This window comes from Castanea sativa, chromosome 6, assembly GCF_040712315.1.
Source record: "Castanea sativa cultivar Marrone di Chiusa Pesio chromosome 6, ASM4071231v1".
Taxonomy (NCBI): Eukaryota; Viridiplantae; Streptophyta; class Magnoliopsida; order Fagales; family Fagaceae; genus Castanea; species Castanea sativa.
The window spans coordinates 54,057,570-54,077,416 of record NC_134018.1 but is presented as its reverse complement, the minus strand read 5'-3'; the positions used below and the strand labels follow the sequence as shown (position 1 = coordinate 54,077,416).

The window sequence follows — 19,847 nt, the reverse complement described above, 5'->3', positions numbered from 1 at the left end:
CCACTTAAAAACCACTACCACTTACTATTGTATATTTAAAACAAAATGATATGTTCAGTTAAAAAAGTACTGGAGGTAAGCCAATCTCTTAAAAGTAAGGTGTCATGTGTGTATAAGTGTATTTGGTGAGTGAGTGCATTAAATGAAAAGCTAGTGTGTGAATTGTAAGAAGCTGTCCATGTGTGCACTGGTGTAATAGTTGTACTTGTAAAGTGTTGTAATTTAAAAAGTCCAATTCTCAATGAAAGTTCTTTGTTCAGTGTTTAGTTCAACATGACATTGAAGATGTGGACCTCCGTTTTAGAGATATTGACCTCAGTTTTATGGTACTTGAGATTCACAAACTTGAGTAACACATTACAATGTTCCACGTAGCCTTTTTTTAAATTAAAATAATCTAAGTCAACAGGTGCCATCGTGACGATTTTTTTTGGAACTCAATTGTTTGAAACTCAAGTTTTACAATTTCGAGTTTTAAGAAGGTGGTAGATTACTAAATATTTCGCAAACAGTGATAGATTGCTAAATATTTCAACCAAAGATGGTATTTAGCTATTTTGGCCGGCATCCTAACAAATCCTCGTAGGAAAAAGTGAGTAATTATGGACCACACCATTGAAACCATCGCCAGAGATGATAGTGACCAAAGACAGAGGAGAAGTGGCAATAATATTGTATATCAATTTTATATGGTTTCATTACTGTTTTTCCACCACTCATAATTTGCTTCATCATTAATAATTTTAATAGTTAGGAGGGCTCAGAGATGAAGCCAGGCATGGACGGAGCCATGGTTGGACTTGGGAGGCAATGATCCCTCCAATTTTTTTTTTAAAATTATTATTATATATAAGGTACTAATTTTAGCAATTTTGTTTTATAAAATTAAATTTTTATCTCCTTAACAATATCATTGATTTTTTTTAAGAGTATTGTTATAGTCACAAATTTTTCTACAACATGTTTACTAGCTGTTAAGGTAGCAATTTCTTATTAGTTTGCCTTTGGACCCATTACTAATATTATTTTTTTACTTACCAATAACCAATCATCATATCAATAATTTGTAGAAAAGTTTGTAGCTCTAGCATTTTCCTCATTTTAAAGACCTTCAAAAAAATTTATAGATCTAAGATCTAAAACAAGATATGCAAGCCCAAAAAAATTAGTCCAACAACAAAAATTACCAATAGTTAAAAAAAAAAAAAAATTAAGCCTATTCAACCAATTCTACCTAAAACAAACAACTTGACTAGGCTTTTAAACAAACAATTTTATCTATTAATATTTTAAGGCAAGTTGGTATTAAACTCACTATGGATTATAGAATAGATAGTGACAAAAGTCATTAGCATTCTAAATTCCAAATATGATGAAAGAAAAAGATGAAGTCAATCAACTTATCAACAATAATTGTGGGATTCAGGCCCTCAAGGCTACATTCAAGCTAATGGTGTAACTCGTGGACTACGTGAAACTCCTGACATGCTTATCCACCTAAGTTTGAATACCAATCATAATAGTGTTAACAACACCTATATTTCTCACAGCACACATTTGCTTAGTATTATTAGGAATAATGATCACAAAGGTGAAGCTCATAGACAACCAATCATGGACAGACCTAGGATTTCATGTTAGAGGCTGAAGTATCAGTTAAAAAAAAATCATGAAACTACTGCCCAAAGTCTAAATAATTTCTAAAACATTAATTTGTATATCTACGATAATTGTGTAAATTTTCTCAATCAACCCCAAAATAAACTCATATCATTGTACAAAAATACGTTTGTCCTATGGTAAAAAAATTCTCTCTCGATATTTTCCTCAAAAAATCCGATTCGTGCGGATTCTTCCCCCAACTAAAGAAGAGATCTTGGCGGAATTGCCACATATGAAATTGAGCACAATTTTGCAAAGAAATAGCCCACTTGTTTCTCGAGAAGAGATAGGAAACATGCTCAATATCATTTGATTGAATAGTTGACCCAGCTACTTGTTGTTTGAAGAAACCCTCCACTTCAATTGGTATTTTTTCCCGAAAAGCAAAGATGAGATAACCAATCCAGTCTTTCACTAAGATTTCGAATAGTTGTCCCGTAATTGTGTAAATTTGCAAAATACATTTGTGCTACGTAATTGTGTAAATTTACACAATTATGGTGGATTTATCAAAATGCACATCCAATAAAAAGATATTGAGTAAAGTGTTAGCCTAAAGTTACAACTAATTTTGTGGCCTAAGGCTATAACAAATTTTATAGCTAAATTTTGTCCTTAATTATAGGAGTTTATAATCAATAGCTTTGTAACTCAACTAAAACTTCCTAGTGTGCCCAACAACACAAGCTCAAATCCCCACTCATGCCTGTTGTAGTACTATCGAAAAAATGAGTGGTTCTAAATTTCAAGGTTCTTTGGTTGGATTGGGGTTGGACCAATTCTTTAATCTCTTCACATTAAATTTGAAAAAAAAAATCAATTTAGTTATTATTTTCACATTATTATATATCTAATATCTTTATAATGATACATAAACACGCCTCCCTTCCCCACCTTCACTCATCAATTAATTATAGATGTGAAGTGTGAACTAGAGAGGGGAACAACAAGAATACATATCCACTTTAGAATTGTTACTGCTATGATAATGATAGTGTGCCTTGATAATTCGTACATTTCTTCATTTATAATGGTAAGCTTAGACTTGTCGTGCATAGGATATATAATCATACTAAAGGTATTAGGGTGTGATTGATAAGAAGATTTTTGTTTTTTATTTCAAAATAGTATAAAAACTTTTCAAAAAATTGAAATTGAAACTACTTTTCAAGTAATAATTTTTATATTATACATGTTTGGCTCTCACTTTTAAGAACAATTTTCAAAATACTAGAAACAAAAAAATAAAAATAAAATTTTTTTGGGAGAACATTTCTATTTTTGATTTAAAAAAAAAATGTAACGTGTAGAATCTATAGATTACTTTTTTTTTTTTTTTTTTTGATAACAATAAGGGAATAGAGCTCATATTATTATTAATTTTTTTTTATAATGATAAGTTTCAAATTTGAAGTGTGAGAATTCTTTTTAGGGATAATTGCTGTAAACTCACTTGTGATTTGACTGGTTTTATGAAAGTCTACCCGTGGTTTAAAAGTATCATTTAACCTACCTAAGGTGCTCTCTGTTAGACAGCCATAACCCACCTCTCCCTTTTCGTCGTTAAAAATAGGGCTAAATGTGTCTTTTTAATTATATTTTATGTCTCTCTTCTCTTTTCTCTCATTCTTCTTCTTCACATAAAACATAAAAAAATATATATCAAAAAGCAAGTCAAGATAAAATTTGTTTCTTCATTTTTCATATACATAATTAGCACAAAGTTTTACAAAAGAGGGTAGACCAAGCAATTTTTCAAACCATAAAGTAATTTTACAAATTTGAGTTAATAATCTTCATTACAAAATGGAGTGCTCATGAACTAAAATCAAAACCCAGAAATGTCTATGGAATGATGTGTTTAATGTTCTTACCTAATGCCCACTGCAATTGCCAAACATACTTTTACAATGACAAGAAAACTAATACGCCTATAGTTACAAACAAAGCCACAAATCCACGTGAACATACACCCACAGATTCACGAGCCTTCCACTACGAAATCCAAAAATTGACTACTCAATTCTTCACAGAACAATCACAAAATAAAATTAATTAAATACAAATTGAGGAAAAAGGTATCCACCACTTTCCACATTCAACCAAATTGTAATTTGTTGATGCCTCTCTAAATTGCAGCTCTTTCATTTTTTGTAGAAATTATCAAAAGGCATCAATGTTTTGACAAAAACTATGAAATGGTTAAACCCATCCCCAAAATGATGAAGTGGTTAAACCCTTCCATAAAATGTTTCCTCTTTGGAGCATAGAAAACTGGTGTGGGGCAGAGCAAGGCAAGGCAGAGCGGGAAATTTTTACCATCCCTATAACCCTATCAAACTAGTCATCCCAGATTACTATAAAAATGTGTAGGGGAAAAAAAAAGGCAAAATGATAGAAATTGATGGTAGTTAAATAAGTTGAAATGTTTTCTTTACAAAATTCAATTATTAATATTTTTTTTCTGATAAACCCAGAGCTTTATTCAAACCAAAGAAAACATCTTGCAACAGTAGGGCAACAAATACAACCAGCAGCAAACAACTGTTCACAAGAACACTAGACTAAGACGTCTCAACAACAGGAAGATACACAATCCACTCAAAGTAACACACGAAATAAGAGACAAACTAAAACCAAGAAGAAAGCACTGAAAAGCTAAAATTTTCAATCACTGATCACCTCTAAATCAATCCAAGCGCCTCCATTAGATTTTATGGCGGTGTCCTAAAAGTTGCACAAAGATGGAGGCCTCCATCAATATGAAGTGTGAACATTGTCTTGTAAGTCACATTTTTTGTATCATCAGCTAGTTTAAATCGGAAGAAGTGGAGAAGAGCAATTGAGACTATTTTCATCTGCATGTAAGCAAAGTCTTTCCCTAGACAAATTTGTGGTCCGGCCTGCATATATTATCACAAGTGAAAAAATATTAGAAATGAAAGATATATTTACATGTGGTAAGCACTCGATTAAATGATGATACAAACATGAAATGCTGTAAATTTGAATGGTGATTCAGATTGAAAGATTCCATTCTTTAGCCATCTTTCGGGACGAAATTCCTCTGCATCTTCTCCCCAAATATAAGGCATCCTGCCCATGGCATAAGCCATGTAGTATACCCCATTCCCTTTCTTCACTCTATACCCGTCAGGAAGAATGTCATTAATGTTTGCACACCTCCCATCCTTGAAGTACACCAAATGGATCACATTAAAATCTATCAAAAATATTATCATCATGGGCTTAGCAAGAAAAGAAAAACGTATAATTATGATAAAGTGCACTGTTAGAGCTGATGACTAAGTAGGGGAAAAAAGGAAAGGAAAGGTAAAATATAATTAGAAAGTAAATTAGAACCTATCAAAGAAGAGTCTAAATTTAGTAAGGATGGAGTGTAAAACTCATATTTTACACCATCCAATAAGAGATTGCCACATTAGCTTTTTACTTAATATCAATACATCCTACGACACCGAATAACATCTTAATAAACCTTTAATTTGGTCGGATTTTCATATAGGTATTAGAATTGATTGAGTGTAATTGTGTTTATTCTTTAATATGTGATAAGATGATGTGGTATTTTGAAATTGGAGGGCGTTAAACTTGGGTTTTACACCACATCTTTTTTGAATTTAAACTCATTAAAGAGATCCATAATTATTTATTAATAAATGAATAATGCTAAGGATACTGTTGTTCACAATCTTTTTCACATCTATTCATGTGATAAGCTGTAACTACACTAACCTCACTTTCACATAATTCTATTCTTGACACTACTTTTATTAGCATTAAAGCAAGTTGTAGCAGATGGTAAAACTAGTGTCAAAACTGAAAATGAATAAAGTTTCTAAGTTAGTTACGAATGGAACCGCAGGGTATAGCCTCAAGGTCTCAGTCAATGCCGCATGAAGATAATGCATTTGATCTAGTGTTGCATTAGTTATATTTGCCATGAAATCATCAAGGTTAGCTCCATTGTCTTGACTACCAGTGATGTCCTCCACTTCTTGCGCAACTTTTTCCTGTATTAGAGGGTTCTTGCAGAGCATATAGAGGAACCATGAGAGAGTGCTTGCACTTGTATCTTTGCCTGCGATTATAAAATTCAAAATTATGTCCCTTAGATATTGATCATTCATTTTGTATGGATTCCTTTTGCTCTCCACCAAAAACCTTGAAAGTATATCCTCCTTGTCATTCTGGAAATCATTAAATAAAATCATCAAGCTTCAACTAAACCAATAGTCTAGATTATCAAAACAAGTGGTACATCTCATTGTACCAAAGTCCTTTAAAAGATAGATAGCATTGGAAGTTACAAATAGTCAAATACATCCTGGGTTTCCCCAAATAGGCATTGTCAATTTGCACAAATTTAAAACTTACGCAATCTTGTTTCACTTCTAGCAGTTCCCTCTTGGTCCTAATTACTCCATGCACAAAAGCATCAAGGATTTTGATTTTCTTCTTAAGGGCAGCTTCAGAGCCAATATTAAGAAACCTCTTCAACTTCCAGAATGGATCAACAAAGCGCCAATAGACTAAGGCATTTGAATCATCAAATGCCTTCATGAATGCAGTTCCTTCCTTGCTTGACCCCTCCAAGCAATTCAATTCTACCCCAAACCCAACTTTGAAAATTGAATCCAAAGTGCATCTCATTAGTATGTCCTACAAATTTAGAAGGAAAAATATCTCACTGTGTAATTATTTTGCTCTTCTATAGTAAAATCAAGTGATGACAGCACACACTATGCGCTTGTTTCTTGTCTTGCTCATTTATCTTTGCTAGTAAATTTCATAATTAGTAAAATTCAGCACTCTTTCTTCTCAAAACCATTAAGCATGTATTTAGGTGATTTGTAGAACAATTGCTAATACAAACTGTTTTATATGAATTTGCTTTAATAAATCGTATGTGATGTACGTAATAGACTTAATTTAACATCTTACAATTAACAATTTTATATCTACATATCATTAAAAATTAAAATTTATTCATAAATTTCTTCCATAGAAAAAATTTATCATTTCTATATTTAGACTTTCATCTAAATCAACCGATTTCTTTTCTACTATCATATCAAACTCCAATTGCATCACAAATTTGTCTCTTCCCTAGCACATAGTAATATTAATTAAAATAACATGTTCATAATTTATTCAGAGAAAAAAAAAAGTTAGACTGAAATATTATTTTTCAGGAATAGAAACCTAGGACGCAAGACATGCTTTAAAGGTTAGTTACTTACTTGCATATCAAAAGCCTGACCATCATTTGATAACTTGTGAACAACTCTAACCAGCTTAGTAGCATTTCTCCTAAACACAGCAAAGCTATAATCTCTAAGCACTCTTGTGGAGAACTCAAAGCTCGCAAGCTTCCTCTGCTGCCGCCACTTGTCACCGTCCACAGCAAATATCCCCTGCCCAAAAAGATCTTCCACAATATCCTGATTATGCTTTCCTTTACTATACTTATCGAAATTGGTTTTTAAGATATACTCGATGTTTCGTATATCTGTCGTGTAAGTCACGCTTTCTCCCAGACCAAGGAGTCGAAAGGTTTGGTGTTTCTTTGCCGTATGGGTATGGTAATCACAGAGTTTTCTGTAGTAGAAGAGCTCGTGGAAGACAGTGCCACCTACAGGTGGGTAGTTTGGGTTCTTGATTGATTGTCCGATGAAAACTTTGAGTGCGATAATAGAGATGTTTAGGAAGAGAAGGAATAGTGAGAAGGCTATGAAGGTCAAGATGATGGTGAGGATATCCATAGTCTCTCTGCTTGTTTTACTTGTGAGTTGTGAGTTTTGACAAAAAGGATAAATAACATACTTTTATCTCATAATGTGTGAAAAGGACGATGATCACAATTCATTGGATACATTTTCTAACGATAGACTTATGTGGACAAGAAATTGGTTCAATCATATTTTATAGTTTTTAATTTTATAACCTTAACAAATTGTGAAAGTTATTTAAAAAAAAAAAAATTGTCACTATTTTATAATGTGAGAGTTTTGTGCAACCTTCTCTCTGTCATATAAGGTAATGAAAGAAGCATATGTAATATACTAATTTTTTTTTTTAGAATACTAAGTATTTTTAACACATACATCAAAAAATAGGAGAATACTAAACAATTTAGTTATTATTGTCACATTATTATATACCTAATATCTTTATAATGATATAAAAACACGCGTCCCTTCCTCACCTTCACTCACCAATTGATTATAGTTGTGAAGTGTGAACTAGAGAGAGGAACAACAAGAATACAAATCCACTTTAGATTTTTTTTTTTTTTAATTTTTTTATACAAGATAGAATTTTTACTCTAGCCTAATCTAAGTGTATATGTGTGTGAAGCTCCCTCCTGGAGACTTGAACCCCGGCCCTTGCCTCCACACCTCACAAGTATTTATACTTGTGGAGTGACCATTGCACCAAGGGTACACGGTGGTACTTTAGAATTGTTACTGCTATGATAATGAGTGTGCCTTGATAATTCGTCCATTTCTTCATTTATAATGGTAAGCTTATGTTGGATATTTTTATAAAAAATATCATATTTATTCTAATATTCATTTATGTGAATTGAGGAAATCAATTATTCCTTAATGTCAGATACGTTGATTGCTAAATTTTGAAATTCAAATATAATTCAAAATTTGAATAGCTTTTGTCAATGGTTTTAATTAGGAAATCTCTGAAAATTAATGTGAATTTTAATACCATATATTATCAACTTTTAGTATGCTTTCCTTTGTAAATTTTTGCTTTAAAACGTTTCTTTTAATATATTTAATAGTAACGTTATAGATAGAAAGTATTAGATATTGTACAACTATATATTTATATAATTTACCGTTGATGGGTTATAATATTATATATTGCTTTCTATTCTTGATTGTAATTATTGTGTATAGTCAAAGTTTCAAAGGAAAGTTTTATTTGATATCTAAAGGACAACCGCGTTAGGGGCTGTTATTTTGTTTTTAATGGCATTATGACACTAAAAGACAAACTTGATTTTGTCTATTAACTTACCTCACCTCAATGTATATACTTTGGCAAAGGGTTTTGACCAGTTTATATATATATATATATATATATATAAAAAGAAAGCTATTGATCACACATTGATTTCAATAATTTTATGACCATTTAAAGTTTTAAAAATAGCAAACGTTTTTATTTTTTGGCTAAGGACAAGCAACATGTTGGCTCAATATATATGGAAAGAAATAAAAGTTTAGACACACATATTTTTATTTTTGAATTACAAAGCTGCAAACTTTTCAAAAACAACTTTTTATTGTCCTAAACACTTACCATCTATTGCTTCTTACCACTCACAAAAATATTTTATCTTTTACAAAATATTCTGGGAAAATAAAGTACTATAGAGAGCTTATATCCTACAAGCAGTGTAGGCTCGCAAGGATAATCAGCAAAGGTAACTGGGTTGTTGTATCCTGGGGAAAACGCGCAGAAACTATTTGTCTAACTACATCAGATATACCATAGATAACACGATTTGTCTTAAGATAGTGACTTGGTCCAGGCCTCATCTCTGCCACATCTTTTTGGTAAAATCAAATTGTGTAATTTTCAAGGAAAATTCAGGTATTATCTCTCCTTTATTTCCAACAGCTTAGACTCATCAAGCATAGGATATATAATCATACCAAGGGATTCAATCTCGTACCGGAGGCTGTACCGGTTTGACCAGCGGAACGATATATTTCGGTACCGGTTAATACCGGTGTACCGTTTCGAGTTTAACGCTATTTAAAAAATATATATATTATTTGTACATATTTTAAAAATAAAGAAATAAGTATTATTTGCATATTTATAACTTTAATTATTTGGTAAAAGTTAATTTGTGAAGCAATTAAACTTTTTAAGCTTATAAGTTTATTATAAAAAAAAAATTGAACAAAGATAAAAGTATAAGACCAAAAAAAGATAATAAAAAAGAAGGGGTAGTAGGTGAGAAATAAGATATTACGTGAGAGGGGTTTGTTAGAAAAAGATTAAATAATTAGAAAAATTAAAATGGTGGGTGATAAAACGAAACACATGCCTAATGCCTCTTGCCAGTTACATCCCACCTCTATTAATATCCTTTTTCTTTTTCTGATCCACATCACATGCCTAAGACAAGTATAAGACCAAAAAACGATAATAAAAAAGAAGGGGTTGTAGGTGAGAAATGAGATATTACGTGAGAGGGGTTTGGTAAAAAAAGATTAAATAATTAGAAAAATAAAATGGTGGGTGATAAAACCAAACACATGCTTGATGCCTCTTAAGACAAAACTTAAAAGGCAACCTACAAAAAGATATAATTTAAGGCTCAATTAGTCCAAAATTTACCAAAATGGACCAAAGTGGACCACAATAATGACAAAAGTTGTTAGTATTTTAAATTCCTAATATGGTGAAAGACAAAGTTGAAGACAATCACCACCTTATCAACGGTGGTGCTCATGGGATGCAAGCCCTCAAGACTACATTCATGCTAATGGTGTAACTCGTGGACTACATGAAATTCGCAACATATTTATCGACCTAAGTTTGAATACCAATCATAATTGTGCTAACAATAGATATATCTCTCATAGAGTTGAAGCACACTAACAACCTATTTTGTAGCACACATTGCTTAGTATTATCAGGAATAATCTATATATTATTACTAAAAGCTGAAGCGTAGCGTTTAATGCTGCCGCTCTCACGTTGGGCCACATTAGTTGTCACGTCATTTTAAAAAAAAAAATTGTCATACAATTTTAAAATTGTTTTTACAATTTTCAACCCTATAAATGCAGCCCACTACTTATTTATTTCCTCCCACTATCACCCTATAATAAATCCAACCCACTACTTATTTATTTACTTCCACTATCACCTTGTAATAAATCTGTATAATTAATATTCCAGCCCACCTTTTATTTACTTAGTTCCACTATCAAGCCCAACCCAAAGCCTTTTCAGTTCAGCTTTAGGGTTTTGTGTGAGCCTTTTTAGCTTAAAGAAAAAAAAAAAAAAAAAAAAAAAAAAAAAAAAAAAAAAAAACAACAACAACAACGTTGAAGCCTTTCGAGCTTTAGGGTTTTTTTTTTCTTTTCAATTTTTCTATAATTGTTTTTAACATTTATTTATTTTTAATATTTACACTTTCCCAAACCTTTCTCTCTCCCTTACCACTTCATCTCCCCACTACTTCAATCTTTCTCCCTCCCCTACCTTTTCATCTCTTCACTACCATCTACATTAATATCATTCTTCCTCTTTCCCTTCATCTTCCTTTATTTTTGTCTCTTCTTATTCACACCCTCTTACTATAAATTTGTCACTATCTCTTCTATTCTATGCATAGTTTTCCCTCACAAAAAAAATGGTTCTCTCTCTCTCTCTCTGTCTAAATGTTTTGGTGGATTTTTATTTTTATTTTTCTTGCATCTCTACTTTAAGTTGATAATTTTTTATATTCTTTAAAACTCTATTTTGGATTAATTGTGATTTAGTTTTGTTTTTTAAATTGTTGTTGTTGTTTTATTCATTTATTTATTCTTTTTGATTGTTAAATGTTATCCTATTGCGTTCAAAAGAATTAAATATAGCATATAAAAATATAATATTATTCTATTACATAGCATGATTTAGATAATTTGGTATTTATTTTGTTACATATCATGATTTTTTATAGTGCTCAATTTAGATGTTAAACTATGAGACTTTACTAATTTTTGTTTATTTTCTAATCCTTTGTGGTGGATAAAGTACTCTTAATAGTTGTATTAGAAGTACTCTATAATGTCATTCATTTAAAGAATAGCAAATGTTAGCCAAATGAAAATAATCGGATAGGTGACAAATTTTAACTTTTGCAATTTTATTTTTATTATTATTATTTTATAACAATGCATGTATAGAAAATTAATTCTTAGATTTTGCTAATAATTGTTTATTTAATAATATGTTTTGGGTGGCCAAAATTATAATTTCTACAAAGAAAATAACCTTAATAGATTATCAAAAACAAAATTTTATCCTAATATTGGTTCAATTAATCATTGTTAAGTTTTATTAATTTTTTTTAGTTTACGTTTTTTTGGTGTTTTGGATTGTTCATATATTACATTTATGATTGTTCCTATAATAAATAAAAATATAATTACGAAACCCATTACTCATTATTAGATTAGTTTAATTTGTTAAAATTTTTTTAATAAAACCACTATAAAAATAATTATCATGCGCAACGCGCAGGTTCGCGGCTAGTGATAATAAAGGTGAAACCCATAGACAACTAATGGTAAGCACATTTTGTTTTGTACTATTAGTAAGGATTATAAATTTTATAAAAGAATTGCAACTTTTGATGGTAATTATTATAAGGAAGATTTTATTGATTGATTGCTTAATCTAGATGATTTCTTTGATTCTATGGATATTCCTGAGGAGAGAGAAATTCAAGTCAATTTGTGTAGGCTATCTGTTTGTTTCAGCAATGACGTTTTCTAGAAAACAAGTCATTTTCCAAGAAGTATTTTCTCTAAAACTATCTCATTTTCTAATGTTTGGTAGCAACTTTAAATGAGTTGAAAAACAACCTCCTAACTTCCCTTATTTATCTTGCTGTGAGATATAGTTGTTTTCCAAAAAAATTTAATAGAAAACAATCTCTAAAAATAAGCCATACTTTTTATGTTGACCAAAGATAGTTTTCCTTTGACTCATCTTTTTTTATGCTACCAAACACTAGAAAACATAGAAAATTATCTTTACACAAAGTTTTCTATCGAAACAAACGGAGCGTTACGCTGAAATACGTTATATATTATTGGTGGAAAATCAACACAGTTTCATATAAAAGCTTATAATTGTTTAATTGACTCTCTTTTTTGGATAACCCCATCATACCAGCCATCCCAAATTACAATGAAAATGTGCAGGAGAAAAAAAAAAGGGTAAAATGATAGTTGTTAAATTAGTGGAAATATATTCTTTTCAAGTTTCAATTATTAACATTCTTTTTGGATCAACACGAAGCTTTATTCAAGCCAAAGAAAACTTCTTGCATCAGCAGGGCAACAAGTAAAACCAGCAGCAAGGAACTGTTAACAATAACACCAGACTAACATCTCCCAACAAAGGCAAGATACACAACCAACTCAAACTAACCACCATAGAGGAGAAAAACTACAAAACAAACTAAAAACAACAAGAAAGCAATGAAAAGCCTAACTTTTCCACAAAATTACAAGCACTTCCACTTTCATATATTAGAATTTATGATAGTGCCCTATTGTTAAATTACCGATTGTTCTAAATACTTAAACTATTAGGATATGGTAAATTTAATTATTTAACCACATAATTCTAACATTCAGGATCGAACTCAGAATCTCATGCTCTGATACCATGTTAAATTAAAGATTGTCCTAAAAGTTTAAACTATTGGAATATGGTAAATTTAATTATTTAACCACACATTTTTCTAACACTCATCTTCACTTGTGGGCTGAAACTATCTTTTAATAGGTGAGACCCAACACGTGGAAATTTAAATGAAAGGTAGAGTGGAGGAGACAGAAATCGAATTCAGGATCTCCTGCTCTGATACTATATTAAATTACTGATTGTTCAAAAAGTTTAAACTATTAAAATATGGTAAATTTAATCAATTAACCACACAATTCTAACACTTAGAAGTTGCACAAAGATGGAGGCCTCTATCAATGTAAAGTGTGAACATTGTCCTGTAAGTTACATTTTTCGTATCATTAGCTAGTTTCAAGTTTCAACTAGATGAATCGGAGAAGAGCAATTGAGGCTATTTTGCTGTAGTCGAAGAGCCAGTCGAAGACCGTGCCACGTATGGACAGGTTCTTGATTCATTTTCAAGTGAAAACTTTGAGTGCGAGAATAAAGATATTTAGGAAGAGAAGGAATAGTAAGAAGGCTATGAAGGACAAGATGATGGTGAGAATATCCATCTCTGTTTGTTTGACTTGTGACAAAGGGCAATTCATACATTGTCCCGAAACAGTGCTCCGGGCTCTCACATAGGTAGCTTCCCCCTTATGTGAGAGCCCAGAACACCTGAAACACTGCTCCAAGGCTACATAAGTTTTTTCCAAGGATAGGACAATTATTATATGGCCCCGAAGCAATACCCCGGACTTTCACATAACATAGGTTTATCTCATAAAGTGTGAGACTTACACTCATGTGGAAACCATGATGAGCTTTGAGAAGGATAGTGCATGAATCACGTTTCATTAGATTTAGATACCTTTTCTAATGATAGACTTATGTGAACAAGAAATTGCTCCAATAATATTTTATTTAAGAAAAGGTTGTCACTATTCTATAATGTGGGAATTTTGTGCAACCTTGTCTTTATCATATAATGTAATGAAAGTTGCATATGTAATATGTGTCATTGGCATGCTTCAACCCTGAGAAGAGGATGCATGTATTACAATACACAAGATACCTTCTCCAATGATAAATTCGAAAATTTAATATAAATATGTTATGAAAATATAATATAAAAATTTGTAGGTTAAATAGTGTACATGTTATTTAAAACTTTTTTTAATATTTTTATAAGTTTTATGTAATGAAACATTTATATATAATATATATAACTAGGATTCGAACCTAGGGGGGCCAAAATTCTTTGTTTGAAAATTTTCGAAAATTGGTATGTCAATACTAGAGGTTGACAATGTTGCATCATCAATATTATTTGCATTTTTCTCTAAAAAATATTAAACATTGCTGACTTTCCCATAATCTATGAATAAAAAAAAAGTCATATTAATTATAGGACAAAGTTTAGTTACAAAACAGGTTGTAGCCTAAAACACGACCTTACTAAATGGAATAAACATTACTACATATTTAAAAAATTTAACCCTTGAATTGCATATTCTTTAAGCTCTTAATACACATATCAAATTTTGTATCAATCATATATTATTTACTATATGATCTATAAACTTATATTTTATACATAATTTTAAACTATAAAAACTTGCAATTTAAACAATTTATTGATGACATAGATATTAATCTTTAATTTTCTAGAAATTTTGTGAGAATAAAAGATATAAGAAGAAGATATAATCCAATAGTAGATTTACCAAAATGCATATTCAATAAAAAGATATTGAAAGTTGTAGCTTATGACTACAACCAATTTTGTAACCTAAGGATATAACCAATTACGTCGCTAAAATTTGACCTTAAATATAGGGATTGATAACTAATAGTTTTGTAGCTGAAGTAAAACTTCTTGGTGTAACCAACGAAAGATCAAATCCCCACTCATGCTTGTTGTAGTACTATCGAAAAAATGAGTGGTTCTAAACTCCTTGGTTCTTTGGTTGGATTGGGATTGGACAAATTCTTTAATCTTTTCACATTAATTTTTAAAAAAAAAATCAATTCAGTTATTATTTTCACATTATTATATACCTGATTTTTTTTTTTAGAGAGAGATATACCTGATATCTTTATATTAATATATAAACACGCCTCCCTTCCCCACCTTCACTCACCAATTGATTATAATTGTGAAGTGTGAACCAGAGAGGGGAACAACAAGAATACAAATTCACTTTAGGATTGTTACTGCTATGATAATGATAGTGTGCCTTGATAATTTGTAAATTTCTGCATTTATAATGGTAAGCTTAGACTCATCGAGCATAGGATATATATAATAATACTAAATGTATTAATGCGTGATTGATAAGATGATTTTTGTTTTTGTTTTCAAAAACAGTATAAAAACAATTTTCAAAAAACTGAAATTGAAACTAGTTTTTAGATAATAATTTTTATATTATATGTGTTTGGCTCTCATTTTAAGAAATTTTTTTAAAAATACTAAAAATGAAAAAAAAAAAATTTTTGTTTGGGAGACCATTTCTATATTTGAGATTTTTTTTATAAAAGATTTACAAAAAGTAATATGTAAAATTTGTAGATTACTTTTTGTGTGTGTGTGTGGATAATGATAAGGGGATAAAGTCCATATTACTTTTTTTTTTTATAATGACAAGTTTCAAATTTGAAGTGTGAGAATTCTTTTTAGGGATAATTGTAATAAACTTACTTGTGGTTTGGCCGGTTTAACAAAACCTAACCGTGGTCTAAAAAGTATCACTTAACCTACCTGAAGTGCCCTACGTTAGACAGTTGTAACCCACCTCTCCCTTTTCACAATTAAAAATAGGGGTAAATGTGTCTTTTTTATTATATTTTATGTCTCTCTCCTCTTTTCTCTTCTTCTTATATATATATATATGTGTGTGTGTGTGTATCTCAAAAAGCAAGTCAAGATAAATTTGTTTCATCATTTTTGGTATACATAATTAGCACAAAGTTTTACAGGGTAGACAAAGCAATTTTTCGAACCATAAAGTAATTTTACAAATTTGAGTTAATAATCTCCATTACAAAATGGGGTGTCCATTTTCTAGGTTGAATGAGCTAAAATCAAAACTGAAAAATGTATATGGAATGATGTGTTTAACATTCTTGCCCAATGCCCATTGCAATTGCCAAACATACTTTTATAATGACAAGAAAACCAATACACCTACAATCACAAACAAAGCCACAAATCCATTTGAACATACACCCACAATTTCACTAGCCTTCCACTACAAAATCCAAAAATTGACTACTTAATTCTTCATAGAACAATCACAAAATAAAATTAATTAAATACAAATTGAGGATAAAAGGTATCCATCAGTTTCCACTTTCAACCAAATTTTTATTTATCGATACCTCACTAAATTGTTGCTCTTTCATTTTTAGTAGAAATTAACATCCAAAGGCATCAAAGTTTTGACAACAAATATGAAAAACCCAAAAAATTTTGCCTTGGGAAATTCAATTCCAACGATTTTTCTCTGCATCAACTAACATCAGAAGGCATCAAAATGCTGCTTCTATCTTTAGCCTAGGCTTTCTCTCTCTAAAACTCCAAGCCTCTCTCTTTTGCTAGGTTCTCTAAAAACTCCCAAATCTGCAAGTAAAAAAAGATCTGCAAAAAAAACCTAGGAATCTAGCAAATCTAACACCACAGCCAACTCACTAAACCATCAAATCATAGCCTCACCAAACTACCACCTCCAACACCACCACTGTTATTAGCCACCGCCCAAAAACACAGATTGGGAAGCAAAAACAAAGAAACGAGAAAAACGAAATCGTGAGAAGATGAAGCATTCAACTAGCGAGATCGGGGCAGTGGAGAGCAGCAGAGCAACCAGATTGTTGAGATTGGCTAAGATCGAAGCAGTGGTAGTGAGATCGGCGAGATTTGAGCGCGAGATCGTAAGTGAGCACGCTATTAGTCTCTTTCGTGTCCCTCTTATTCTTTGATGAATAATCTGTATCTTTGTGGATTAATTTATACACAGTCAAAACATATAAAAAGTAGTTGTAGTAATCTAATCTTGTGTTAACGAGCCCAAAGAAATAGTGTGAGAAAGTTTTTCTTAAGATGTGTTTGAACCATTTTATTTAATGTTTTTTATTTTATTTTATTAAAATGTGTTTTGTCTAACGGGAATGGGAGAGGTGGGCAACGGCTGTCTAATAGAGGGCACCTCAGGTAAGTTAAGTTATACTTTTTAAACCACGGGTAGACTTTATTAAAACCGGCCAAACCATATGTGGGTTTATTGTAATTAGTAATTGCAATAAACCCACATGTAATTGCAATAAAATAAGGGCTGTAAATGAGCCAAGCTTTGCCAAGTAGTGTGTGTTTGAGCTTGGCTTGTCAATAAAAATCAAATGCTCAAGCTTGGCTTGAGCTTGAGACAAGCCTAAAAACAATGTTTAAACTTAAACTTATGAGAATACAAAAAAGTTTGAGCTTGGCTTGGCTTGCTTGGCTTGATTAATTAGTCAAGCCAAGCTCGAGCTTAATATCAAGCTCAAACTTGAGCTCAAGTCAAGCTTTTTAGCTTGGGATCCAAAAAAATCGCATCATCAAATGCTTACATCACCAAATATCAAGTAAACAAATATACGTACATATATATATATATATATATATATATATATATATATATATATATATATAAAATATATACTCATTTTAACACCCGTGATTAGAATTTGTTCAGATTACAATTTTACATAATTAAATCCATCCATCATCATTTATTGTTTATAGCTTGAGTAATTGTTCAAAATACAATTTTTACATCCACATTTGTCATTCATACAACTATAATCCTCACAAATCTAAATAAATTAACATTCCAAAACATATATGAATAAACAAGCTATAAATTAACATTCCAAAACATGTGTAATGTCATAATAATAAGTTTATTTAGTAAACATATATCAAGCTATAAACGAGGTTAAGCTCAGCATGTTTTTGTATCGAGCCCTATTGTTCACGAGCTTGTTCACGAACAATTTTTTTTGCTTGAGCTTAGCTTGTTTATCCAACAATTCTAAAACTAGGGCACAGGCTTGGCTTATTTGTAAACAAACGAACATGAACAAGTTTTTTATCGAGCCGAACTCGAGTTGTTCATGAGACGTGAATTACCCCCTCTTTTTATGGTAAAGATAAGCTCCTTAATTTAGGAGATAGAAGAGTTTTGATAAATATGTGGGGTCTACTGTTTTCAATTTATTTACAACTATGTCATTAAAAACATTTTTTGTATCTTAAAAACACTCTCAGCCATTTTCAAAACCCTATTTTGAACAAGGAAAATATGATACAATTTTCTGAAAACTGTATTTAGAGAACATCAACCAAACAATAGATTCAAATGTAGGACTCACCATTTTATGGATTGCAAAACAAAAAACTATATTTAAATACTCTTACCAAACAAACCCTTACATTTCCTAGATGATGAGTACAACATCTTATGACCTAGATCCTCCAAAATTAAGAAGAGGTTCAACAACATCATCAAACAGCCGACAGAAGTGCTCACCCCAATAATGGCCCCATGGCCTTTTGCTCAATGGGGATTGGACATCATGGGCCCATTCTCGATAGAGGTGAGGCAACTGAAGTTCCTAATAGTCAGCATAGACTACTTCACCAAATGGGTAGAAGCTGAAGCCCTGCCCACCATTATAGAAAGGAACGTGTGAAGTTTTGTTTGGAGAAACATCATCTGCAGATACGGGATCCTAAGAGTTTTGGTCTCAGATAATGGGAAGCAGTTTGACAACGACTCTTTCAGAGACTTTTGCTCGCAACTAGGAATTAAAAACTACTACTCTTCTCCCACCCACCCTCAAGCCAACGGACAGGTAGAGGTCACGAACCGATCCTTGCTTAAAATCATCAAGAGTCGGCTCGAGTGGGCAAAGGGTGTATGGCCAAAAGAGTTGCCAAGCGTACTATGGGCATACAAGACAACTTCCAGAACACCTGCAGGAGAGATGCTGTTTCGACTAGCACATGGAAGCGAGGCAGTTATCCCAGCTGAGGTGGGACTTACAAGCTACAGGGTGGACAATTACGATGAACAAAAGAACGATGAGGCCATGCGTCTACAGCTTGTCCTAGTGGACGAAGTCAGCGTAGCAGCTAAGCAAAGGCTAACGCGGTACCAAGACCTCATGGCCAAGCACTACAACTCCAGGGTTAGAGATAGAGACTTCCAAGTTGGAGATCTCTTCTTGAGGAAGGTGACTGGTGCCACAAGAGATCCATCTCAGGAAAAGCTCGGACCTAATTGGGAAAGACCATACAGAGTCATGCCATGGCAAAGGAAAAGAACTTACCACTTGGAGACATTAGATGGGTAGAAGTTATCCCATCCATGAAACGTCGAGCATCTCAAGAAGTACTACTAGTAGAAGACAGCATGAAGGATGCTACTCCTCATTTCCAGTTTATTTCTTTTAGTTAACTTTTATCTACAATACTTTTTAAGCCCAAAGGGCTGAGTTTTATTCTTTTTAGAACAATTTTTTACTTATGCATACATTTATCACAATAAGAGGAGTTATTCAAATATAACTTGTGTATATGTTTGCTTCTACAAAACTACATTTGTGACCAAGTCCACAAAGTGTACGAGTTTACTATAAAGTCCACAAAGAGGATGAGTTCGTCCCATGAGGACACCTTGAAAATT

General features: G+C 31.7%; 1 protein-coding gene across 1 annotated transcript; it reads right to left on the bottom strand.

Moving 5' to 3' along the window:
* Positions 1-4,118: 4,118 nt before the first annotated feature.
* On the bottom strand, positions 4,119-7,548 carry LOC142641115 (cytochrome P450 704C1-like). Its single transcript, XM_075815503.1, has 5 exons — positions 6,927-7,548; positions 6,061-6,345; positions 5,535-5,873; positions 4,653-4,853; positions 4,119-4,565 (listed from the first exon to the last, which is right to left on the bottom strand). Exons 1-5 carry the CDS (start codon positions 7,446-7,448, stop codon positions 4,377-4,379), a joined length of 1,536 nt encoding a protein of 511 aa, XP_075671618.1. The 5' UTR covers positions 7,449-7,548; the 3' UTR covers positions 4,119-4,376.
* Positions 7,549-19,847: the final 12,299 nt, after the last annotated feature.